This window comes from Podarcis muralis, chromosome 4, assembly GCF_964188315.1.
Source record: "Podarcis muralis chromosome 4, rPodMur119.hap1.1, whole genome shotgun sequence".
NCBI classification, from domain to species: domain Eukaryota; kingdom Metazoa; phylum Chordata; class Lepidosauria; order Squamata; family Lacertidae; genus Podarcis; species Podarcis muralis.
Genome location: NC_135658.1, coordinates 66751371 through 66779082, shown reverse-complemented (window position 1 = coordinate 66779082; position 27712 = coordinate 66751371). Strand labels below are relative to the sequence as shown.

At 43.6% G+C, this 27712-nt stretch overlaps 1 protein-coding gene across 1 annotated transcript; it reads left to right on the top strand.

Moving 5' to 3' along the window:
* On the top strand, nt 1-26067 carry GRPR (gastrin releasing peptide receptor). Its single transcript, XM_028727614.2, has 3 exons — nt 1-1072; nt 17808-18159; nt 20528-26067. Exons 1-3 carry the CDS (start codon nt 654-656, stop codon nt 20912-20914), a joined length of 1158 nt encoding a protein of 385 aa, XP_028583447.1. The 5' UTR covers nt 1-653; the 3' UTR covers nt 20915-26067.
* The last annotated feature ends 1645 nt before the right edge of the window (nt 26068-27712 follow it).

Genomic DNA, 27712 nt, shown 5'->3' with positions numbered 1-27712 from the left:
GATTCAAGAGTATATTTCAAAACACATTTCATTGGGCAGTGATGAAATTGTCCAGTAGGTGGCTGACATCCCCCAGAAAAAGACTGCACTTTCCTATATATCTACTGTACTCACAGAAGGAAGCTTGCTATGGTGCGAAGCAGGGAGAGAGCTGACGTCCCAGAGATCCTGCCTCTAGGATTTGAGTGTTTAAAGGAGCTGCTCCTCACCTTTGCTGCAAACGCAGCCTGCACGTGCAGGATCTGAAAGGGCTGGAAAGAGCAGCAGCTACCAAAAGTTCTTGCAAAATGCAACCCCTTTGTTTCGATACTGAAACCTCACTAGGAGTGTTGGTAATGGACTATGGACGGCTTTGTGTAGACCACTGCTCAGTCTTTGCAAACTGGGGAAGTACTTATTCCCAGGCCTCATGAACAGGAGAAGTTTTGAAACAGAAGCTATGCTGATGCTTCCTTCTTTTGAATGGGCTGGGTTTCTTCTCGTGCATGTGTTTCCTTCTATGATCAGTCACGTCACATATTAGATTTCTGCCAATCACCACTAAGGGACGAAATCGACTCGAAAGAATCTATGAAGCTTTTTTCTTTTTCTTTTCTTTTTGGGGTAAAAATAATAATCAGGCAAGCATTTTTTTGGTACGCCAAAACTTGACCATGTCTTCTGAGGACTGCGTTATGCTAGATGTGGAGTTGGATGGCTTCATTCTTTGCAACACCTCTTCTGCTCAACATGCAAATCTGTCCTTCCTGGATGAGGACTTGTTTTACTATCGGTTCCTGTATGCAATTCCGACCATTTATGGGATCATCATCTTGATAGGACTCGTCGGCAATGTTACGCTCATCAAAATCTTCTGCACCGTGAAGTCCATGAGGAACGTCCCCAACTTGTTCATCTCAAGCTTGGCTTTTGGAGATTTGCTTCTTTTGCTCACCTGTGTTCCTGTGGATGCCAGCAGGTACCTGTCTGCTGAATGGCTGTTTGGTCGGGTTGGATGTAAACTTATCCCTTTCATACAGCTGACTTCGGTGGGGGTGTCCGTCTTCACCCTCATGGCTCTCTCTGCTGACAGGTAAGCAGCTGTGCCTAAAAGTCTTCTTGAGGTTCATATAGTATGGTGTGTTAAAAACCCAAGAATCAAATTTGGTTTGGGAGTATGGTTGAAGTTATGTCTTTCTCCTCCCTCTGAAAAGTTTACAATAAAGAGCCAAAATAATAATAATGGGTTGCTTAAAATCTGTACCTAAAGCTATATGGGTGAGACATGACAAAATAGCTATCTTTCCCAAAATGAAAACTTGCTGTGCCCTTCACCTTCAGTGTTCTTAATATGCTTAGCCCTAATTAAACTATTTTTATTTTGTGCTTTTTAAAAAAATTCAGTGGGGAAAAAATTAAAAACAAATATGGGTCAAGGGAACTGGGATGTCATTATTCATACCATAATTACACCCATGTTATTTCATCAGTTATTTCATTTCATTTGGGCTATTTCCTTCCACATAAATTGATTTAGAATCCATTACAGTTAACAGGTGTTGAGTGGAAAGTTATAGAGTTGCAGTTATCTATCTTTCTGCAAATTGCTTTCCTCTACATTTTAGGAACCTGATGATAAAACTGTTCATAGAGGAAACAGCTAAAACCTTTAGTACATTGTTAAACCCTATTTCTACAAGCATTCAGAATGTATGTTGCAAAATGAAATGTAGCAGACTTTATGTGCCAAACGCCTTTATTGATTCTGCAGACTGTAAAATCCCCTCGTGTGATCTATACTGGAGATTTCCTACACAGACCTGTTGTCTATGACAGAACTTTGCAGATAATGAGGTCTGCACAATTCTATAGCTAGCAAGGTCTTTCTACAAACAGGGTGAGTTTTACTGAATGAACAGAAACAACACTATGTTATGAACCTCACTGAGCATTTCCCTAGTAAAAAAATGAATTGCCCTCTCATTCACTGCCACAACCAACCCGGCATTCTGCATACATACACACACGGCAAATAAGTGAGCCCTTTGCTACACAACAATAATAAAGGCATGTTCAATGAAACAATAATTGTAGAAATTATTCCTGAATAGTACTTACCTGTATTTCTGAATAGGCATGCATAGGATTGCACTATATATTACTGAATACCCTAGAATAGGATCTTCACAGGAACACAGCTCAGTTTGTTACAGCCTGGTGCCAATCATGGCCAGGTTGCAGGTTCCATCCCTATATGGGACAGCTGCATATTCCTGCATTGCAGGGGGTTGGACTAGAATTCAGTGTTTCCCAACCTTGGGCCTCCAGCTGTTTTTGAACTACAATTCCCATCATCCCTGACCACTGGTCTTGCTAGCTAGGGATGATGGGAGTTGTAGTCCAAAAACAGCTGGAGGCCCAAGGTTGGGAAACACTGGACTAGATGATCCTCAGGGTCCCTTCCATCTCTACAAGTCTATGGTTCTATTGCTGTCTCATCTGCCTTTACTGTTGCAACTGACTTGGTTTGTTTGCTCAATTACTCATCCTGAGTTATCTGTTTGGGGGGATATCTGCCTGTTCTTTGCTTGTGGTACAGTGGTCTGGCTGTGTGTATTAAATCTGTAGGATAGGGGCGAGCAACCTGTGGACCTCCCACTGTTGGACCCCAGCTCCCATCAGCTCCATTCAGCATGGCCAGCAGGCAGCATTGTATTCCAGCAAACTCTGTTAAGCAGCTCCATTGACAGGAGTTAGCATGGGGAGGAGGAGGCTGTGAGAGGGTTTCAGCTATGATATTTTGAAGGGCTGTCATCAGAAGTCGCTTCCTTCCTAAAGACTCACAGAAGAATGCTACTGTCTTTTTCTTGTTTTTAAAACTGGGCTCTGCATAATCTTAGCATGTGAGCTGCAGACATCCTGTCATGGCTCTTGCATCTCAAAAACGACTTGTGAATCAAACAGATTCTTGTATTCCAGGAGGCGGAGATTCCCTTAGGATATTTGTTTTTAAATGGTGAAAGTTCAGCAAGGTTGCCTGGCACAGCCTTGACAGAAGGTGGGTAGTCCAAGGCCAGAGGTGGAAAGAAAGCTCCCCTCTCCTGTGGGTGATCCGTGTTGTCAGAGAACTGTCAGCAATGGTGCATGCACCCCCACCTGAGGGATGGATAAAGGGGTTCCTCCCCCTTACAGGCACCTTATTCTGCATGCAAAGAATTATCCAAAAGGATAGGACATGCGCTAAAACCACTTTTTGTGCATGGATCATCCTAGAGGCAAATGAGCAAAGCATATACTTCACATGAGGAAAAAAAGCTAAGAGATTCAACTTTTCATTCCAGGAAAGAAATATGTAAAGGGAAAGATGAGAGGAGCTGTAAAATCCTGTATTAACTGAGTCAGACCATTGGCTCATTCATTCATTCATTCATTCAATTTCATAAAATTTATAAGTAAAGGTAAAGGGACCCCTGACCATTAGGTCCAGTCATGACGGACTCTGGGGTTGCGGCGCTCATCTCGCTTTACTGGCCGAGGGAACCGGCGTACAGCTTCCGGGTCATGCGGCCAGCATGACTAAGCCACTTCTGGCGAACCAGAGCAGCGCACGGAAACGCCGTTTACCTTCCCGCCGGAGCGGTACCTATTTATCTACTTGCAGTTGATGTGCTTTTGAACTGCTAGGTTGGCAGGAGCAGGGCTGAGCAACGGGAACTCACCCCGTCATGGGGATTCAAACCACCGACCTTCTGATCAGCAAGTCCTAGGCACTGTGGTTTAACCCACAGCGCCACCCACATCCCTATAAAATTTATACACCATTGTTAAAAACAAACAAACAAACACACACTCATACCTCAAAAGCCTCAGACCACCTAGATCAGTATTGTCTACAGTCACCAGCAATGGCTCGCAAGGATTTCAGAGAAGGATTTCTCCCAGCTTCTGGGAGAGATGCTGGGGGTGAAACCTGGGACCTCTTGCGCACAAAGCAGATGCTCTACCACTGAGCGACAGCCCCTCCCCATTAATATTCCACTGTTAAAACTAAAGGAAAGCCAGGGAAATTAAGATGAGTAGATGTGCAACCGACATCTGAAGCAAAAATGGCTAAAGGTATTATCAAAAACACCCATAGCTCCAGTGATGTACTGGAGCAGGAATGTTGGGTTCATGGGATCTGGGCAGCAGGATCTGCAGGAGCAATATTTATCAGTGTTGTAAGCCTGGCTTGAGGGCCGTGGGTGGTTAAACCACAGAGCCTAGGACTTGCCGATCAGAAGGTCGGCAGTTTGAATCCCCGTGACGGGGTGAGCTCCCGTTGCTCGGTCCTGCTCCTGCCAACCTAGCAGTTCGAAAGCATATCAAAGTGCAAGTAGATAAATAGGTACCGCTCCGGCGGGAAGGTAAACGGCATTTCCGTGCACTGCTCTGGTTCGCCAGAAGCGGTTTAGTCTTGCTGGCCACATGACCTGGAAGCTGTACGCTGGCTCCCTCGGCCAATAAAGCGAGATGAGCGTTGCAGCCCCAGAGTCCGTCATGACTGGACCCAATGGTCAGGGGTCCTTTACCTTTACTAAGCCTGGCTTGGGAGTAGGGCAGAGAGTTGCAGTAAAGGATCTGCAGCATTTACCTGGGAGGAGCCTTTTCTCCTTCATAAGGCTAGAACTCATGGGCATCCAATGATACTGACTGTTAGAAGGTTCGGGACAGATAACCCTTTCAGTATTCTACCAGATACTTCCAGTATCTGAAGCGTTTCAAGTGCTGTGAGGCCAATAATTTATCGGGATGTGGGGAGAGGGAAGGAATACATTTTGCCAACATCTAGTGCCCAAATGGTGCTGATTAAGATTTCTGAGAGAGGTACAGAGCCCATCCAGAGAGCATTGTTCAGGCTTTGAACACCCAGCTTTGCACAAGAACCCCCCCGGAGTCCTGACAGATAAATGCTTTGTACTGTGTCAACATGAAAAACGGTGGTTACCTGATCAGGAGGGAGCAGCGGTGCATGAACTCAGTCACCCTCTCACCTCTTAGCAAGTGTAATAGCCCATGGCACAGACCACCTGTTTCGTAGTGGACACACAGCAGAGAATCAATATTGTGAAGCTGTAAAAATGTCTAGGAGTTTGCCTTTTCAAGCTGATACCAATTTGATTGCTTCCTGCTTCTGAATTACAAGAATAGTTATTAATTCCCCAGGGTTTTTTTTTTTTTTTTAAGGTCTCCATTGCTAATCTGCCGCTCTGTGCATGTGTTGCATGTATACAGCACATGTGGGAAACTACAACCCACATGTATACGTTCAGCTGGGGGAATCAGCTCGGCAGGTAGGCAAAGCATGACATCACCCTCCACCAAGGCAGTGCAGTACATTGGCAGGGTTCAAACTGTTGGCCTATCAGACCAGAACTTGGCAGTGAAGCTCATTGGTTGACCTTGGACCAGGTGCACTCTCTCTGCTTAACCCACCTCACAGGGCTGTGGTGAAAGCAAAAGCAGAAAAAAACCATGCACACTGCACTGAGCTCAGTGGAAATAAGGTGATATATAAATGCAGTAACCAGTGGTGTAGCGTGGGGGGTGCAGGGGGGGGGCGGCCGCACCGGGCGCAACATCTGGGGTTAGGGCAAATCCACGGGTTAGGGGGCGCAAATCCACGGGTTAGGGGGCGCAAATTACTTGCCTTGCCCCGGGTGCTGACAACCCATGCTACGCCACTGGCAGTAACAGACCCTCCAAGTGTCTCTATTTTCCAGGTAGAATCCCAGATCTACAGAAGCCATCCCGGTTTCTGATTTGATCCTGGAATGTCCCACTTTTTCTTAGGACATCCCTATTTGCATCAGAGAAATGTTGGAGGATATGGAATAGGCTGCCCCAACCCTCAGGATTTTTTTCACATGGCACTCACCTGAACTCAGTTCCGGCATTTCCCAGGTGGGTGCCATTGGCATTTTAAGAGAATGAGGAAGGTGTTCCTGGTGAATTCTGGCTTTTCTTCTTCTAGACTATTCCCCTATTTTCATCAGAGGAATGTTGGAAGGTATGGATAGGATGTCCCTAATTTCACTGGAGAAATGTTGGAGGGTATGAGTAATATGAACAGTCTACCAAAAGCCATCAAAACTTCTTGGGCAAATACCCTCCTATAAAACAAAGCAATACAAAACACCAAACCTCAGTCTCTCCTATGTGTGCATACACAATACAGTGGTACCTTGGGTTACATACACTTCAGGTTACATACGCTTCAAGTTACAGACTCTGCTAACCCAGAAATAGTACCTCGGGTTAAGAACTTTGCTTCAGGATGAGAACAGAAATCGTGCTCCGGCGGCGCGGCTGCAGCAGGAGGCCCCATTAGCTAAAGTGGGGCTTCAGGTTAAGAACAGTTTCAGGTTAAGAATGGACCTCTGGAACGAATTGAGTACGTAACCAGGGGTACCACTGTAATTAGAAAGGCAGCTGGACTGCTTTCCTAGAAAGTTGTTTCCTGGAGATTGCTTCTGAATAGGGCCTATCGTACTCTGTGCCTTGTGTGTGTGTATAGCTAGATATGATGAATCCACAGAATCTTAAACATCCTGGGTTGCTTGCCACTCTGTCAATACAGCAGAAGACTTCATTACATCCCTGTTTACAGTGCGCATTTCTTCAGCTCCCCTGCCCATCTCCACCATGCAGTGCAAACAGCCAGAGATGCTGAGTGAGAGCAGATGGTTCAAGTGCAGCAAACTCAGAGCTGTTTTGAGCAGCACGTTTATCCATGACCAAAGCAAAGGGCATTTGGTGAGGTCAGCCAAAGGGCTGCAGAGGTTGCAGCTAGCTAGGAAGGAAAAATATATATTTAAGAATGAGAAACAGGTACAATTATATGGGCACCGGGTGTTGTTTGTAGGTGCCTATCAATCCTGATTATGAGCTGGAGCTTCACTGCACCAGATAAGTACTGAATGGAATTGCAACACATTGTCTCGTTCCTCATAAAATATACCAGCTGGAGAAAGATGATGATGATGAGTGGTGGCATTAGCATCAATATTATTATAAATTTGATTTATAATTCCTCCCTTCATCAAATGGTCCCGAGGCAGGATACACATACAGTAGAACAAAGCTTTAAGTGCAAAATAAAACCCAACAGTAGAAAAAAGTGCAAATTAATAATGCCTTGTGCACAAACGACAATATTACATAAGGAATATATAACAACAGCTAAAACTGAACAAGATACAGATAAACAGCAAGTGATAGCAAAAGAAGCATATTAAAGACCAGGGCAAAGGAGATGTGTCTTTAACCATCATCAAAAGGTAAACAACGTCAACATCAGAGCCATCTTGGAGGAAAGGCCTTTCCAAAGATGCGGTGCCACCACTGAGAAGGTCCTATCACTCACCAATGCTCCCTGTGTTTCAGCAGGTGGTGGGACAGCAGTAAGGGGCTTCTGTGTTGGCTATTTCATCACTGGCTTGCTCAGGAGGCTGTGCAAAAGGACATAATTTAAGACTGGGGTTGTCATAGAACATGCCTACTACTACATTATTATATTATTACATTTACCCCAAAACCTCAGATTCTTTAGCCACTTCTCTACATCTGCTCTTGAGCATCTTGAGCAGGCATAGGTAAACTCAACCCTCCAGATGTTTTGGGACTACAACTCCCATCACCCCTAGCTAACAGGACCAGTGGTCAGGGATGATGGGAATTGTAGTCCCCAAACATCTGGAGGGCCGAGTTTACCTATGCGAGATCTTGAGAATAACTTTGTGATGAAGATTATACCTACTATAGGTGAAGGATTCCACTGTGTATTCTTCTGCCTTTCCCCCATCAGCAGGAGAGCTTGACCACTGGCAAAACAGCTCCACCACACAAGAGCACACCAAATGCCCAAATATTGGCCAGGTAGAAGCAATCTGTGGCAGCAGCCCTGATGGCAGCAGCCAGCACAGTCCCTCAAAAAGGGAGTAAGGTGGTGCAGAATCTGCTGGATCCTGTGTGGACCCTACTGCCATTATGTGACAGCAGCAGTCCCTGTTGGGCCTTTTTGCTTTGCTGGTTAGAGCATGGTGCTGATAACATCAAGGTTGCAGTTCAATACCCATATGGGACAGCTGCATTTTCCTGCATTGCAGGGGGTGGGGTTAGAATCAGTGATGGCCAAACTTGGCCCTCCAGCTGTTTTGGGACTACGACTCCCATCATCCCTAGCTAACAGGATCAGTGGTCAGGGATGATGGGAATTGTAGTCCCAAAACAGCTGGAGGGCCAAGTTTGGCCATCTCTGGGTTACATGATCCTCAGTATCCCTTCAAACTCTACAATTCTATGAAACCTGGGCTGTGAATTTGACACTGGCTGCGCTGCTCTATCAGACCACAACTGATTGGAGATTAGGATTACCTCCTGAGTTAGCGGCATGGAAGAAAGGATCTGAACTCTACCTCCAAATTACCAGACCATATATCACAGTCCTCACCATAGGAGCCAACTCCTAGGGACCAAAGTCCCTTTGCTTCACCCCTAATAACATATTTGAGGGAGCCAACCCCTTCCCCACCAAGTTGATGATCGATTATTCAAGTTGGCACCCCTGGTCCTTGCTGATCGGTAGTTCCTGAGAACAGAAGGACCAATCACAGGGCAGAGGAAGATAAAGGCAAGCCTAAATGCTGTTTCACACAGTTCCCTGCATAAATGCCTCAATGAATCTGCAGCTCTCATTCTGTATAATTGTACCTCGTTATGAACTCTGATTCTTGCTTAGATCAATCCTGGCAGCAGTGGGCAGTTTTCTGTGCTTTGTATTCTCTCCAGCTCCAACTGGGAACATAGGCCGAATTTCCTTTTCAGCGCATCTGTCTATGTTCTGCGTAAGAAAATGACATATCAAAATAAATCACTAGCAGTTAAGTCATTAAGGGAAATAATCCCTCTGAAAAGGCTTTAAATAGCACAGGGCATACTGCAGCAGCCCACTGACAGAGTGAATGGAAACACATCAGATTGTTGAACATTGTGCTCCCTGAGCCGCTTATGAAATAATAACCCTATAATTATAGAAATTAATGATTTCTGGCCAAAAAGAGCTAGAAATACGAGGGGTGGTGAAAATAAGGATCTACAAAACATGAGCAGCTGACATGTGGCAGTTACCCGTAAGGATGTGTCTACCTAGCATGCGTTTCTTCGTAAGGTGCTACCATCTCATTTTTACATTGTTGCACACTTAAATATATAATTCTTAAAAATTCGTTTGTAACCCTCTACACACAGACTTCCCTGGAGAAAAGGCCCCAAGGACTAAACATTGGAAAAAATTAAAATTATTACAAAATATTACAATACTACAATATGATGGACACTTATCTTTTGTTTCTTTGTTACGTGTTATGTATTGTTTTATACTATACTGATATTTGTATACTAAAAACGGTCTTGCATAGGGGGATCCATACAAAATTTCAGATTTAAATATGAATTTAAATAAATATTTTGCATTTTATCACTAAATATTTATTTCAGTGTGGATTCCCCCCCTTCATGTATGCATTTCTAAAGCATTTTATCCCAAAATGCACATGCCTTACACATTTGGGTACATTTCCTTGAGCCAAGTGCTGCATTTCAAAATTCGGAGAAGTGTAAAACCTGCAGGCTAGTTCTGTATATCACCTCTAGGAGGTGTGAATTAAGTCAGCTTGCTTAAAAATGCAGGCCAAACAAAATTCTTTTGCATCCTGGTGGCAGGCTTCAGGCAAGCATTTCTGCAAGATACTGTTTTTGATATTCAGTGTCCACATCCTGCACCATGTTTGTGGGCACTCATGATTGGATGGTCATCGGCAGCAGACCTTTTGAAGGGTGAAAGGAATTCAAAGATGTCCACAGAATTCAAATTAGAAACACTGAAAGAACTTCACTTGCTTAAATTACTGCATGTAGCTCAGTTGGTAGAGCATGAGACTTGGGTGAAGCTGATATCCCATTGTTGCTCCAGAAATTTCCCCATCGCTCTGTCCCATTGTTTTCTCTTATTTTTACCAACTTCTTGCCCGTTTTCCATGGAGTTGTTCTCCCCTTCCTTTTGCTGCACCCTATCTTCTATCTATTAAATCACAACTACAATTGGTAAAGGTAAAGGGACCCCTGACCATTAGGTCCAGTCGTCACCGACTCTGGGGTTGCGGCGCTCATCTCGCCTTATTGGCTGAGGGAGCCAGCGTACAGCTTCCAGGTCATGTGGCCAGCATGACTAAGCCACTTCTGGTGAACCAGAGCAGTGCACGGAAGTGCCATTTACCTTCCCGCCGGAGCGGTACCTATTTATCTACTTGCACTTTGACGTGCTTTCGAACTGCTAGGTTGGCAGGAGCTGGGACCGAGCAACGGGAACTCACCCCGTCGTGGGGATTTGAACCGTGACCTTCTGATTGGCAAGTCCTAGGCTCTGTCGTTTAACCCACAGCACCACCTGCGTCCCTACAACTACAATATTATAACCTAATTACTTCTGTTGCTCATATCTCAAATCCTGCTCACGAATTCCTCATACTATAATATTTTTAAAAATATTCTGAAAGAGGGCATCCATTCTTCCAAACTTTTGTACTTTTCAAAGCACGAGGAAATCTGGACCAAACTCACCATAAGGTTATCCTGTATTATCAGCTGATAGCGGTGGCTGTACTGGATGAGAAGGGTCTGTACGATCAAATAAATAAGGAACTTGACGAAGTCACAAGTAGTTCTTTTCCGTTCGCAGGGATATATTTTTATATGCGACATCGCTCAAGATGACATTTCTCTCCAGTAATGCAAATGTTTGTAGCCCACTCTCCTGTTCTAGGAAACATTTGGATCATAATGTTTATAACTGCATACCTGCATCAGTCTTCCACTGTGTTCTTGCCTTTCCAGGTAAACAGTAACCTGGAAAAAAGCATTTATCATGGCAGCAACTTCCAATCTGTAGAATTTCTAGTAGTACAATCTTTCTTTAAATAGCATACACACACAAAAAAGCACACGGGCAGATGAACACCCTGCTTCTGCTAAGGTCCTACAAGAATAATATTAATAGATTTACTGAATAGATTACATATTTTTTTTAATTGAGGCCAACTCAAGCCATCTCCAAGGGAACCTGTGTCTGAACTTTGAAAAAGAGCAGGACGTTGAGTCCTGGATATTAATTGCTGATAATGTTGGACTGTGAGTTTTGAGAGGCCACTTGTTTGTGGGTTCTGTGCAGAACATTTGCTGCACTTATTAGCTGACATTGCTTGGGACTGAGATTGGATTAATCACTCTGCTAAATGGCGCTGTGGGTTAAACCACAGAGCCTAGGGCTTGCTGATCAGAAGGTCGGCGGTTCGAATCCCCGTGACGGGGTGAACTCCCGTTGCTCGGTCCCTGCTCCTGCCCACCTAGCAGTTCGAAAGCATGTCAAAGTGCAAGTAGATAAATAGGTACCGCTCCAGCGGGAAGGTAAACGGCATTTCCGTGCGCTGCTCTGGTTCGCCAGAAGCGGCTTAGTCATGCTGGCCACATGACCCGGAAGCTGTACGCCGGCTCCCTCGGCCAATAAAGCGAGATGAGCGCCGCAACCCCAGAGTCGGTCACGACTGGACCTAATGGTCAGGGGTCCCTTTACCTTTACCTAAATATGCTAGAGAGAAGAGCAGCCTTGCTAAATGGGCTCTTGCTGCAAGGCAGTAATCTTGGCATTACCACTATGTGGAGTGGCATATTTCTGTCCATCTCTCTGTCTCTTTAGGGATGTGTGTCTGCACACATGAAACACTGGAAGAGAGCAGGGTCTCACACATTGGACAGAGGCATCCTGGTTCCCGGCTTGATATTTGCTGCATTTTTCTTCAGATATTCTATTTCTCCTCGGGGAGAATGTTTCATGATAAATGTTTCAAGATATATCATATTCACTAGTAGCTTCTCACGATTCCTAATGTTCTTTGGGATATTCTAAGGGTTGTGAGTCCTTTGAGATTCATAACTCAAATAATCTGTCTTAAGTTTTAGATTATTATTATTTATATAAAAATGAAGCCCCATGAATGCTAGTGTTGGAATTTGCTTTATTTAGCAGGATGCCAGGGGAAAATAGGGTTCTTCAGTACCCAAATATGGTTTCCCAAGTGCTGTTGTTTAGTCGTTTAGTCGTGTCCGACTCTTTGTGACCACATGGACCAGAGCACGCCAGGCACTCCTGTCTTCCACTGCCTCCCGCACTTTGGTCAGACTCATGTTTGTAGCTTCAAGAACACTGTCCAACCATCTCGTCTTCTGTCGTCCCCTTCTCCTTGTGCCCTCCATCTTTCCCAACATCAGGGTCTTTTCCAGGGAGTCTTCTCTTCTCATGAGGTGGCCAAAGTATTGGAGCCTCAGCTTCACGATCTGTCCTTCCAGTGAGCACTCAGGGCTGATTTCCTTAAGAATGGATGCGTTTGATCTTCTTGCAGTCCATAGGACTCTCAAGAGTCTCCTCCAGCACCATAATTCAAAAGCATCAATTCTTCGGCGATCAGCCTTCTTTATGGTCCAGCTTTCACTTCCATACATCACTACTGGAAAACCATGGCTTTAACTATACGGACCTTTGTTGGCAAGGTGATGTCTCTGCTGGTTTCCCAAGTAAATCCCACCAATTAGTTACCATCTCAATGCATCTATATCAGGGATTTCAGTGGCCATAAATTCTGATGGTAAATAATAAAAACATGCACATGGAACTAGGGAACAGAACCAGAAGTGTAGCTTCAAAGGTTGTACAGCATATCACATGAAACATTTCAGATGAGTTTGGGCTGCTTATCTGTAAGTACAGTGCTTGGTTGAAGGTTTCTCATAATGTTCTTTGTTAGCCTCTGCAAGGATTCCAGCAATTACACTTCTCTATCTACTATAAGTTTCTCCAGCTCCGTATTTGCCCATCGTCATTCCTGACTAGCTACGCTTTATGTCACTGTGAACTAAATCAGTTACTATAGCAACTTCTTTGTCTTGGTCCAGGTAACTAGGAACGTACTCACTTAAGCCATCAACTTCCAGAGTGACTCACCTGGGCATTTTTCTCTTTTCTACAAGCTGATTTTGGCAACCACTGTTGCTTTCACCCTGAGGTGATTGCAACCATAATTTTCCTTGTAGGAAGAAAGTGGTTGGAGGTGGATTCAGACTAGCTTATATTACTGTCCACCCATGCAAATCCACCCTCAGTTTCAAAATCAGTGCCAAGACAAACAATCATACTTGTAGGTAGTGGCTAACTGAAGATGAACTGCTGGATCTTTTTAAGATGCGTTGTAAAAATTCAGCATGTCTCCAAAATTCTATTATCCCAAAATCATACTACAACCTGGGATGTATTATTGTTTTATTTGGTTATTTGTATGTTTGGCTGGGAACAGACCACGTCCAAACGTTTCACTCAGTTGATGTTAACTCCCAGATATCTGACTGATTTCTGAAACTACCACAGCAAAGAGCAGCTATTAACATGCATTTAGGATGTGATATTAACTGAAAGAGGTGCAGGACAGAATTGACTCAGGAACTGGGTAAGTTTATATTACCAAAGCAGCCTTTTTGCTCATGTTTCCTCTGAGCTAAACAGTAGCTATTGCAGAGGTTTCTGAATATTTCTTATAAGGGTCATCCCCATACTGTCCACCTGCATCCAGTGGGGTAGCGTGGGGGGTGCAGGGGGGCCTGGCCGCACCGGGTGCAACATCTGGGGTTAGGGCAAATCGACAGGTTAGGGGGCGCAAATCCATGGGTTAGGGGGCGCAAATCCATGGGTTAGGGGGCGCAAATTACTTGCCTTGCCCCGGGTGCTGACAACCCACGCTACGCCACTGCCTGCATCTCAGCTAGAGTTCTGGAGAAAGACTTTTTAAGTAATTGAACCAATTGTCTGACTAGTACAAAAGCACTGAACACACAAAAAAACCTTATCTAATTCAGGAGAACTGATTAAAGGTTGTTAAAATCTAACCACCCATACACTGTGGTCTTTCAGACAATTTGTGGTTAGTATTGATGAGCTGAGTGGATTTGCCCCATTGCGGAGGAGTGTGGAAATAGGCAGAAGAAACTTGATGCTTATGATTGATACTTGATCAATCTAGGGCTTCCACTATTCATCTTGTACACAGGCAGTAGCAATGGGTAGGATGCTGCTGCTTACCTGACCATGGTGTACCAGGAGGGCAAGTGAAGTGGTGGTGAGGTTGGTGTGGTGGAAACACATTGGCAGAGCCAATCCAGTGTTTCTCCTGGTGTGTTTGCACCACACCAATCTTGCTGCTGCCTTGCTCTTTCTCTTTGCTCTCCCAGTACACCACAGGGACAGCAGTGATGGGAGGTCAAGTAAGCACCCCTGCCTTACCAACAACTGCTGCACACAGGTCCCTTCAACTTAACAGACCAGTCCTGGGCCAAATGTTGCTATTGAAGGTGCTTATGCGTAGATCATCATATTCCTTTCTGCTGGTCAATGAACATGTTTGTTAATTCTGGGCTTCCATACGAAATGCACACACATAGCAAATAATCTACTAAATGGGAGGGAGAGCAAGGCAGAAAGCACAGCTATTTTATTTTTTAAAAGCAGCTATTCAGTAATTACAGGGACGTGGGTGGCGCTGTGGGTAAAAGCCTCAGCGCCTAGGGCTTGCTGATCGAAAGGTCGGCGGTTCGAATCCCCGCGGCGGGGTGCGCTCCCGTTGTTCGGTCCCAGCGCCTGCCAACCTAGCAGTTCGAAAGCACCCCCGGGTGCAAGTAGATAATTAGGGACCGCTTACTGGCGGGAAGGTAAACGGCGTTTCCGTGTGCTGCGCTGGCTCGCCAGATGCAGCTTTGTCACGCTGGCCACGTGACCCGGAAGTGTCTCTGGACAGCGCTGGCCCCCGGCCTCTTAAGTGAGATGGGCGCACAACCCCAGAGTCTGTCAAGACTGGCCCGTACGGGCAGGGGTACCTTTACCTTTTATTCAGTAATTACACATCAAGCAATAACATAATTGCTTTTTAACCTTTTTGGCTCAGTTGGGAAGTGTACAAACAACAGAAGTCTCCCCACTGAATTAAAATTAAAAATCTGGATTAAGCAGCAGTGAGTATGATCGAGCCAAAGTTAAACACTTTTATGCCCCAGGGGAGACATTGAATGAGTGCTTGACTCTCCCACTCCCATTAATTTTCTTAAGAATGTGCTTATCTTGATCAAATAGTAACAGCCTTCTAGAGCAAACACAAATGAGATTTGTTCCACACACATGCAATTTGACACCACAGATAATTGTTTACATAAATTAGTTGATTTGAACAAAAATAGGAATGCACTGGGGGTGGGGAATTAAGTGCCATGTTTTATCATAAAATAGTAAAGGAGCCCAATGAACTGAAAGGATATATCCAGGTGTTTATGGTAAAGGTAAAGGTACCCCTGCCCTTACGGGCCAGTCGTGACCGACTCTGGGGTTGCGTGCTCATCTCGCTTAAGAGGCCGGGAGCCAGCACTGTCCGAAGACACTTTTGGGTCACGTGGCCAGCGTGACGAAGCTGCTCTGGCGAGCCAGCACCAGCGCAATGCACAGAAACGCCGTTTACCTTCCCGCCAGTAAGCGGTCCCTATTTATCTACTTGCACTTAGAGGTGCTTTCGAACTGCTAGGTGGGCAGGAGCTGGGACCGAACGATGGGAGCTCACCCCGCCGCGGGGATTCGAACCGCCGACCATACGATCGGCAAGTCCTAGGCACTGAGGTTTTACCCACAGCGCCACCCGTGTCCTTCAGGTGTTTATGGTAGCAGTCCCTAAAAATGACATTTTGTGTAGCCATACATCGTTAATTAACAACTGGCAAAATACCACTTGTTCAGTGTCTTATTGAGCTGCATCCTGGGTTGGGAAGGTATAATACTGTAAGGGAAGAGAATAAATTCCAAACACGTGGAATGTGAGCTATCATTCTGCCCATTAAAGGTGAGTGAATCGTTTGGTGGTAGCAGCTGATGAACTGGTTCCCTAGTCCAGAGATGGGGATCCTGAAGTTCTGCAGAAGTTGTTGGACAAGCATCAGCTTCAGTCAGCTTGGTCAATAGTCACAAACTCTGCATTCCCACAGTGCTGCTGAATGAGGAAGGCCCTCCCTCCAAGCACTTGGAGGGAAAAGAAGCTTTCATACCTTAACAATTCCACAGCAAAACCCAGCAGTTCCAACTAACAAACTGCCTCACTGTCTGCTAGTCACAGTGGAGATTAATCAGTTCAAAGATTCTGCTGTTTTTCATTCATAGGCTAAAGCTACAGACTGCAGGAGAACATTAGGTTTCTGCTCAGAATGATATCCTGTGATGTGACATAACTGTGTTGTGCGTTTCTTTGCCTACTGCCTGCAAGAATCATAGAACTGTAGAGTTGGAAGGGACCCCAAGGGTCATCTAGTCCAACCCCCTGCAATGCAGGAATTTCAACTAAAGCATCCATGGCAGATGGCCATCCAACCTCTGCTTAAAAACCTCCAGGGAAGGAGAGTTCACCACCTCCCAACGGTGTCCACTGCATTGTCGAACAGCTCTTACCACCAGAAAGTTCTTTCTGAGAACCTACTTTCTTGTAACTTGAATCCATTGGTCCGAGTCCTACCCTCCAGAGCAGGAGAAAATAATCTTGCTCCATCTTCCATGTGATAACCCTTGGGATATTTTCTCTTATGTCAATAATGCTTGTCCCTTCCACCTGAATAACTAGATCAGTCAGATTTCCATTCCCCCAGTGAAATCTTGTGCGTCATAAGTGGTATCAAACACTGAAGCATCTCCTCCAGAAAACATTGGATATTAATTCAACATGAAGGTACAGGGATTTTGACTTTTCTCAGCAGGAGTTCTGGCCTTCTTGAATGATACAGTCATTAACTTTGGGAACTAAGGCAAAAACGACACAATTACAAGGGATAAATTAGATATGATTTTCATTGTTTGAATGCAATTAAAATGCATGTTCCTTCTTTTTTAAAAAAATGTCAGTAGCAGCTGTACAGGGGTCAAGTAAGAAGGTAAGGAAGGGAAGTTCAACACCCCATCCCACTGTGGTCTAGATTAAAATTACGCTCCCACCTGAAGCTGCTCTTTGCATCAGGAAGGAAACCTCCACTGCACCGAAGGAGGCTTTTCTCCCTGATGCAAAGTGCAAGACAGCAGAGGAGGGACTTTTGTCCAATCTATGGTAGATTTGTACTAAGAGGTACAGAATTAGCAACACTGGGCACAGGGAGAAATCCCTCCAGGAAATGTAGCCAAACCAAACACAAGATGGACTGGCACTTTCAGCTGCTGTCACTCTGAATGTTATGTGCTGTCCTCCTTTCTGTTCTCATCAAAAGGAGCCCCTTATGAATGCTATTTATATACATATTAATGCCCACATTAATGAAAAGGAATCAATGTCATGGGCAATCATTTTGCAGGCTGAGCTATTTTTCCTAAAAGAGTTTAACGTTTTTCAAAATAGCCATCAGCCATGTCAGGCAAGTCTTTGGTAATCCTCACCATCACAGATTCAGATCCACTGTTTCTATGTGTGTTGGAAGCTGCCCAGAGTGGCTGGGGAAACCCAGCTAGATGGGTGGGGTATAAATAATAAAATTATTATTATTACTGGGAATGGGGGGAAGGGAAGAGTATAACCCAGTTTTTATGACCAAACATATTTTCTCATGTGAATAAGGTATGTTTGAGCCAGTAGGTTCATCCTTATGGTTAGTAACATAATTATTTCTCTTGTCCTTAGGTATAGAGCTATAGTGAGACCAATGGACCTTCAAGCTTCCCACGCCCTGATGAAGATTTGTTTGAAAGCTATCATGATCTGGATTTTATCTATGCTGCTTGCCATTCCTGAAGCTGTGTTCTCAGACTTGCGACCTTTCTATGACAAAGGCACTAACAAAACATTCATCAGTTGTACACCCTACCCACTGACCAATGAGCTGCATCCAAAAATTCAATCCATGGCTTCCTTTCTCATCTTTTACATAATTCCCCTGTCTGTTATTTCAGTATACTATTATTTCATTGCCAAAAACCTGATACGGAGTGCTTACAACCTACCGGTGGAAGGAAATGTCCATGTCAGAAAGCAGGTATGTCTTATTTTGTTTGCAAGTAATAACTACCCAAAGCCAAACTGGGAATGACATTTCATTACAAATAAAGAGAAAGGTGTTTCAAAGGATCCATTGAGCAAAGAGGTATGGATAAATTACGGTACATTGCAGCCTGTCTTTTGTGTATATTTCATGAGTGTGAGTCTCAGTTCCTTCCCGTTTGTCCTTGGTTTTTTTTTACAGCTCTAATGACTTTAAGTATTTGGAGTTCAAAGACTGTTTCTATAAAGCAATTCCATAAATACATTCATGTGGAAAAGTGATGTGAGGATTAGGTACATAACATTTCTGGGGAAGGACTCAATAACCAGCACCTTTATGTCCATCCAGTCCACCTGATTGGTTCGTGCCTCCAAGAAGGATATGGATAACAAATCCTAGTGCCCTTTGCCAACATCAAACATTGGAAGGGTCACAGGATCCCCACCCCTGCTATATACTCACTGGGGAGTGAGCCCCATTGACTACAGTTGGCCCTTACCTCTGAGTAAACATGCATAGGATTGCATTTTAAATTGTGCATTAACTAGAAAAAATTGGGGTGAAATAAAAGCATCACACTGAATAACTTATGGGTGTTTTCCAAAAACAGCTAATGCTCTTTATGTTTTCTAAATTATACGAAACATTATTCTTGTATTTCTTGCTCATGCTTGATTCTATTCTTTCTTCTGCACCTCTGACAATAACCATTGAATATATGCAGAGTAAAAAGGAGAAGCAATATTTCTCACCAGCTAAGGGAAACAGGAGCCAAGATTAAGTCTGTAAAACAGTGGTTTCCCCTTTGAGTTTCAGACAGACAGTGCCTTTTGTCTCTTTCAGAAACAAGTATTGCTTGTTTATTGCATTACCTTCTGCCTTCATAATGTCCATGCAGGTGGCAGGAGCAACAAGTATTAAGTTAAGATTCCACTCCATAAAGTATATATGATTTGCCTTCACAGAAAAGTCTATCACAGAACTTAATTGTTAGTTTGATCTTTGAAAAAAAATTGTTTCTCAGCAGGCCTGTGTCAATCACCTGTTGTCAACTCCATACCTTTCAGTCTATGCAACTGAGAGGAATAAAAGATCTGAAGTGACAGTGATAGATGACAATGGCGGTACTGTTGCTGGCTTCCCTCTTTCAAGGTGGAATAGCTGCTTTTCTGAGAGGCTAAGCTTGTTGACTGATTATTTTGTGAGATATAGTCACTGCTCTCTAGATGTATTCTGCATGTATCTATCTGTGGCTTGGGACCAGAATATAAAAGAGTGTCTGCCCCAGTTTTGAAGGGACATTAGGATCCAAGTACCTCCCTTGTCCACACATATTGACTACTTCAGCTCCTGCAAATCCTTTGTTCTGCTGCCCCAACTCACTAGCAAAGAGCAGGAATTGTGGGAGCAGCATTGCCATTTACTCTGCTTTTCAAGATTCTCATTTTTGGCACTGTCAAAAACAAAGAACAGGATTTTCCCTCACATCTCCACTTTGTTCTCTTTGCATACTTCAGTTTTTGTGGCTTTGGGGAGCATGGGAAGCTGTGGTAGGACTTAGATGTGCCCATTTTCTGTATTTAACTGAACTGGAAACACCACTGAAAAGTATGTTTATGCATTTCTTGTCCACAGGATACTTTCCCCACATAACCATGACGTGGGAGTTCTGCTCCCTGCAGCAAGGCTCCCCTCTCCTTACATTTGTACAAAGATCAAGTTACCAATGATGGGACAAACATGGATAGAACCATAGGGCAATATGTTCCTTTGCTCTTGGTATGAAATATGGTGTTCCATAATGGCAAATCTTTACTGCTGTACTTCACTGTATGTATGCAAGGTGTCATAATGCATTTAACTAGGCCCATGGGGCTGCAATCCTTTGCATTCTTACATGGAAGTAAGTCCCGTTCAACTCGGGGTCAAGCAAACATGGATAGGACTGGACTGTAAACAAATTGTGGTGCCTGCTCTGTGGAACGCCCTCCCATCAGATGTCAAAGAAATAAACAACTATCTGACTTTTAGAAGACGTCTGAAGGCAGCCCTGTTTAGGGAAGTTTTTAATGTTTGAAGTTTTATTCTGTTTTTAATGCTCTGTTGAAAGCAGCCCAGAGTGGCTGGGGAAACGCAGCCAGATGGGCGGGGTACAAATAATAAATTATTTTTATTATTTTTATTAATATTTCAAATGGATTTATTTCAAAAGAAAATGGAGTTTTAGAAGGGGTGGGAGAAGCATGACTATATTTCAGAGATTGCTAAACTCAGTGCAGAACAAAATTACCCTGTCCTCTGTTAAACTGAAATAGTTTCCACATCTTCTATTGAATGTTGTTGACCATGTTGTTCTTTTCAGATGGAATCACGAAAACGCCTAGCCAAGACAGTGCTGGTTTTCGTCTGCATCTTCGCTTTCTGTTGGCTGCCCAATCACATCATCTACTTATATCGATCGTACCACTATTCCGAGGTGGACACATCCATTCTGCACTTTATCACTTCTCTCTGTGCTCGGATCCTGGCATTTGCCAACTCTTGCATTAACCCCTTTGCACTCTACCTGCTCAGCAAAAGTTTCAGGAAACAATTTAACCACCAGCTTTCATGTTGCAAAGCCCGCAAGCTCATGAAGTCCCAGAGCAGAAGCACCACGCGGATGGCGTCCCTCAAGAGCTCCAACCAATCGATGGTCGTGTTCAGCTTCATCAATGGCAACCACCCCTGCCACGAGGAGAATGTATAGGCTGCACCACAGAGACTGAAAACGGTCACAAGATCTGTGTAGCCATTGCTGCTTGTTTTGTTTTGTTTGTTTGCTCCTGTAAGTAACAAATGTACATAATTGCACAGAGAGGCGGACAGTGACCAGAGAACAAACTGACAGCATGCGAGCAAGGTTTAATGCAGAGCAGAAGGGCTGCCCACACCTGCACTGTCATTTTTAGGGTCTTGCATTATATGTGGGTTCCTTTCGGTTTCTACTGTTCAGAGATGAATGTTGAAGGCATCCAAGTCCTCATCAGATTATCAGCCTGTTCCTTTGTTAGCCTTGTACAGAAGACTGCGGAGGGAGGAAACTTTTTTCGTACGTGCAGGTTCTGGAAGAAAGTCAGGGTTATTATCATTATCGTTATTTATTGCTAGAATGAGCCAGTCCCCCATTTTGTCCTTCACACTGTACGGAAACAGCCACAGGGTCCAGAGTAGAGCCAGCTCTCCATCTTCACTGTCCCACACTCCACTCTTCTGGACCCATAATACCCACTGATAAGGCATTCTCATCCCCTTTCTGTGAAATACCTGCATAGATGGGACAGTCCTAGTAGCCGAGTCAGATCAGTGTAGTACATTTGCACTTGCGCAACAGGTTAGCACATATGCAGAGAGAGCACGACCATTTTCAGAGATTGGCCTGAAGGCTTTCCCCCCCATTTTGTCGGGTAGGATGCTAACTTCTTACTTACACCATTTTAAATGAGCAAGCCTGCAACAAAAACGAAATAACAAAATGATGTAAGGGACTCCCTGGTTCTATCTTACCTGCCCACCTTCACTCATGCTTAAGAAAAGACCTTTATGGTTTTGCTTTTTGCACTAAAGTAAGGCAGCATTTCTAAGCATGCTTAGTTTAGAGTAAAACCTTTTTAACCCAAAGTGATGTCATCCAGGGATTTTTTAAAAGGAATTTTCACTGTGACAGAGGGCAGGGGAATGAACACAAAAGGGCACTTAAAAATCATACAACAGTGCATTTTTCATCTTCACTTGAAATAATTAAACACACATTGATTTAACCAGGCAAACGTCTTGGAACATATATTCTAATAGTAAATTGTTGTAATTTAAAGAAACTTGGCATTTAAAATGAAACTAAAATGTCCAGAACTCTCTTTTTTTTATAATCCATTCAGCATAAATCTCCTGAGCAGGCTGACATTGTCTCCTGACTTTGATTGAAAAAAAGTGGACAACAGCCAGTTGGGGATCACAACAGGCTGTACCAAGCCCATTCAGAGCTGGGTTTGGCCATGCATTAACTACCTGTGTTTGTGTGTCATTATGCAGGGACACAATTATTTTTAGTTTGCACTGTGTGGTGAGAGAATTGCAATTGCTGCCAGACATTATTGCACCATGCTATAATTTATAGGAAACAGCTAGTGAAGATACAGAGACACTGAACATCCTAAATCACTCCAATGTGGGAAATGGGGGCACTTTAGAAATTACTTCCCATGGTTCCCTTCCTTCTTCTATGCAAGAAAGATTCTAGCATACAATATTAATCCTGTCTTCACAAGCTGTGTGAGTAACTATGTTTATAGCAGACCTTGGATAGCAGACAGCTTAGGGTCCTGTTCTTAAAGAAGATGCTTTGCTAAAAAAATTGTTCAGCTGCTTGCACACTTTCCAAACAAATTGCACATGCATTTTGACTGTTAACAAATCTTCAATTCTTTCACTTTCACCATGACCAGCGAAGTTAAATTTGGATTTGGATTCACATCTCCAGGGAAAGGACCTTCCTTCATTAACTGTAGCTTTCTGATTGCTGAATCTCTACAAGCAAGTATGCCTGGAAAGATGCTCTTATCACATTACAGATAATATTGTAGAACCTGGTGCACATCTAAGCTATTCCTGTTTTGTTAGCCAAATTTGTTTTATCATTCCATGTCTTCAGAAGACCATGGGCTTCTGCTTTTTCTTTTCTATCTTCTTCTTAAGATCTACCCAGACTTTCTGGCAACTAGCCTGGTTGAGCAACACTATTATTAATGAGGGGGATATGATGCTGTATAAACCATACATAATGACAGTGGCGTAGCGTGGGTTGTCAGCACCCGGGGCAAGGCAAGTAATTTGCGCCCCCTAACCCGTGGATTTGCGCCCCCTAACCCTAAGCCCCAGATGTTGCGCCCGGTGCGGCCGGCCCCCCCTGCACCCCCCACGCTACGCCACTGCATAATGATTTTGCAAAAATTGTTTTGATGCAAGAAAGACAGAACCCAGTAGATTTGTTTTATTCTTTGATGTGTGGAAGTAGGTGTTCCAAGCTAATAGGCTAGCCTTTCAGATCTATAGCTCTGGAACAGTGGTGATGATGCAGCAAGGTCTGATCAGTGAGCACAGCACCAAAAAGTCAAACTTTCTCTAATGTGCTGATCTCTTAAATGTTTCCCAAGACCAGAGTTCTTCATTGTGTTTGCTGATTCTCCAGTCATTTCCATCCGTTTCTTGACATCAGAACTACATTATTTCCGGGCTTCTTTCATGTAGTTCACCAGAAACTACATTATTTCAGGGCTTCAAGCAAACCTTTAGCCCTATTCTGCTCTGGCAAATGCATCAGTAGGAAAAGATTTCTCCAATTTCCGTTTGTCATTGCAGTTCTACAACTAATACATTTGTTATCTTCTGTTTGCTGACACTGCCATCAATGGGAGTACTGAATGCCAAACATTCATCAGATTTGCATTTTAGTTCTGTGGCACTGATACTTGCCAACACTTCTCTGTAATAAACAAGATCTCTACAGGGATTAAATGCTGGTAGTTGCACGATCAGGTCTTTCATCATTCATAAGGCACTCTAAGCGGTTGGTAGCAAGAGTGATCAAGGACCAGATATGCAGAAATAGGCTCCCCACATGCCAAAGTGACTGTGAATTTGATATTTTCTGCATTTTGTGTCTTCCGTATTTTCAGCCATGGATGTTTATCACTGCTTTTCTCCCAGTGCAGCTCTATTGCCTGCTGATGCACTTCCAAATTGAGGTGATTCACAATTCTTTTAAAATGACCATTTCTGTCAGATCCCAGTGAAGTCAACACAGTACTGTACTAATTCTTAAAGTACTTCTTTGCTTCCTCTATACATTCTCAACACATTTTACAGGGGACACGCTGACACGTCTTCCTATTCTTAGCTGTGCAGGAGATTCTAATACTGGAAAGCTTTTTTTACAAGCTAACTCACTCCCTTTTCGATGATGGTTGGTTTCCCCCCATTCTGCTTTCAGGTTTTGTCATATCCTTTTCCTGGCAGTGTAACTCCAATTCCTGTATGGGATTGACAATCGAGACAATAGTGGTCACAACAGCAGGCAGTGAGGACTGCTTGGCAAACTTACTTGTCAGCTTAGTATTTTGCAACAGCTCGTTGACATTCTTTATGTTTCCATTTTGCAGGTCTTTCAGCATTTGGCATTGTGCACCACATCTCAATGCCCAGATCAGAATAATATCAATAATAGCAGCTTGCACTGAATTCCTGGCACCCACTTTGTCCTGAACTATGTTTCACTGGAGAATTGGCCTGAATATCCCCTGCCAACCAGTGGCAGCTAGTGAACTGGGAACTGGGAAGATTATTTACTTTTACTTTTTTAAAAACAAACAAACAAAGCTTCTCTTGGATCCCTCTGCAGGAGAACATCCTGATAAGACACAAACTTTTTGGTAAAACATGGGATACTGTCTGCCTATAGAGAAACTGAGAATCCCTATGGGCAAGTCCTGTCCTATGTTCCTCTATAAGCAAGCATTTTTTCCCTGGCAAGTCCTGTCCTATGTCTGATGTGATCATTAAGCAGTGCCTATATTGCCAGTTAAGTAGAGTAGCTACCCTCAACGGTCTGATTGGGCTCCCATTCAACCACAATTTAGCCTTTACAAAAAGTAGCAAGTCTACCTTCAAACTTCCCACAGTTCAGACTTTTAAAGATTTAACTGGAGAGACCAAGAAGAGAGCAACAGACTTCCCCGAGAGAGACATAGCCTTCTTCCATCCAGGCAGGTTTGCTGGGAAAGGGGAAGAGTTCCAAGCAGGGCAGCCTGGTGGGAAACAGAGTTCCTGACTCACTGTTCTACTATAGTCTAGCAACAACAGTTAGCATTGTAAACATTCACAAATTTCTTTTAAGTATGATCCTCCCTCCATATGGATTTGAGACTCCAATATAATAATAGCTCTCACCCTTTAAAATAACTAAATAGTCTGGGCCTGCCCTGCCCTGCCCTGAATTCCACTCCTGCTGCTCTTAGTCAAAATGACTCCCAAAGCCCTGGAAACTACATTTTTCTCCTCCCATGTGTGCCTCTCCTTCTTCCCACCCTAGTTTACACACAAGAGTCTGAAAGCCTTGAATCTCCTTAATAGGCCTAATTAAGCCATATGGCTTATGTTTTGCATAAAAGAGGATGGCAAACCCTAAATCTCAGAGTCCAGATGAAAACACAAACAGCATCTAAATGTTGTCCCCCCCCCCCAATGTAAACCGATGTGTAAAAGTAAATGTAAACTCAAGGAGAATTAAGAGGGCTCTTAATTGCAGGGGGATTCATGAAGGCTGGGGGAGGAATCCCCTCCATTTTATATAAGACATGCTTGGATTATGCTGCACATCTATTAAATGAGCAAAGCAAAGGAATTTTATATTTTCAACAACAGCAGCAGAGGGGTGGTGATGAAGGCAGGCCTTGATTAGAATGGTCAAGAATCTCTTAAGTATTTTCAGTACAGTATTAATTCATGTTGTGAAAAAAATGTGAGGAGAGTTGTGTTTACCGGGGTTGTGTGGCCCCCTTCTGAAATAAGCCGTATGTTGTATACAATCTAAATGTGAATATGTGATACCATTAAATAAATGTAAGTTTAACTATGTTTACAACAGTGTGCATTTTGCCATATTGGGGGGTGGGGGTAGGGTAAAGCACAGCACTTTCCCAATGTTTCTTAAATGTTCAGGTGATGTATTCATGGATGTCAAACTGTGTCATATAGAGCTTTAGGCATGTTTAAGAATAAGGAACAACTGCAAAGTGAAACACACAATGCTTTTTTTTGTATATTGAGATATGTACTATGTAGTAATAATATGCGGTGATAGATATTAAAAGCTCAACACATTTATTCTACAACAACGTGTCTGGCTAATGCCACTAATAGAATTGCAATGTTCTAATATTATTGGGTTATGGTTATGATAAGTTTGTGGTTTATCCTGTCAATTCTACAATTTCGGAATCTGACATTTGCTCAAAGCAAGGAGAGGGGTTAACTGGTAGGTAGCAGCTAGCAGGTTGACCAAATATGTTTGGGGTTTATCACCTCTGCTAAGAACATATTTAACTACCTTAAAACTAGCCACTATCTTTTAGCCTCAGCTGTCCAACTATAGCATGAAGATAATTATTTTGGCCTGTCTCTCAAAGTTATGGTAAAGAAAAATTGGCACTTGGGTCTCCACAAAGATGACTGGATGAAAGAACTGCTAGATCTGGACCCTGACTCCACTGAGTCTGCGTCCAACAACCAGGGAACTTCTTCTGAACCAGGACTCCCCAGTGACTGCAGTCTCTGAGCTGCACCCCACCAAGAAGCCAGCATACATTCCCCTATGAGCCTCACATGCCACTGTGCTTGACTGCAGGCAGCATGTCTTATTAGAGTTAGCAGAGAGGCAACACAGTGCCAACCTTCAGGTCAGAGGGTTCTTTATTTACCAGCAATGAAGCAGAGCCTGGGAGAGGCAGTGTGACTGAGGGGCCATCTAAGAACTCATTCTGCAACCAACACTTTTGGAACAAGTTGTCTCTTCCTTAGGACCTGTCCAGGGTACTGAAGGCCCTGTCATTGAGCACCCTTGTTCCCAGACTCTGCTTTTCGGCCTGCTAATTGGTCGCACAGTCTCTGCCTTTTGGCACCTTCCTCTTGCAACTGCTCTCCGGACCACTACTTAGCTTGATTCCTCAATACTCCACCTTGAGTTCTGGGCTTGACCTTGAAAAACAGGACCTTGGAAATTAGGACAGTTTGAACTTCCTAAAAAATAATAATACTGTTTTGTTCCATGAGGTCTTTGCACTATGAATGCTGCTCTGATATTTTAATCTTCTGGTGTTTCAATCCTCCGGTCTTTCTGTTTTAAATCTTATATACCGTATGTTTTTATTTTGTAAGCCACTTCGTGATCCAGATGGTGAAAAGCAGGGTATAATTTTTTAAAAAATAAATAAAATCCCTCCTCTACCTGCAGGGGAGTGGATAAGACGTACATGGGAACAAGTCTCCAAACAGATCATCGTTCAAGTTTTCTGCTTCTCTCACACAAGCATTGGGTCACTACTTGTCAAAGAAATGAGTTGGACCAAAACATTTTGCCATAAATAAGAGGGGGGAACTGTGAAGGTACCTTGCAGATGAGAAGAAGGTTTACAGCAGCTTCATCCAGCAAGGTGTGTATGCAGTTTCCATTTTAAAAGGAAGTTTTCTGCTGTCAGAAATCAAAAGCAGAAATTCTGCCCTCTGGATGGTCATGGGTCACACTCAGCTACAAAGCTGATGGAGTGGCCTGGGGTCAATCACACTGCAGCCTAGCCTATTTGACAAGGTTGTTGGGAAAATAAAATGGCATGTGTGTGTGCAGCCCAGAAAACTATGTGTGGCACCGCATGTTCCTTGGAGAAAGGGCAAGAGGAAAATGCAGCAACAATCCAATCAAATGTTTTTCTTTCCCATATGTTAGCAAACAAATAAA

Bases quoted from the DNA above. Each gene is read 5' to 3' on its own strand.
- GRPR (XM_028727614.2), top strand. From the start codon at position 654: ATGTCTTCTGAGGACTGCGTTATGCTAGATGTGGAGTTGGATGGCTTC. The intron at 1,073-17,807 runs GTAAGCAGCTGT...TCTTGTCCTTAG, and splicing joins ATGGCTCTCTCTGCTGACAG to GTATAGAGCTATAGTGAGAC. The intron at 18,160-20,527 runs GTATGTCTTATT...TGTTCTTTTCAG, and splicing joins ATGTCCATGTCAGAAAGCAG to ATGGAATCACGAAAACGCCT.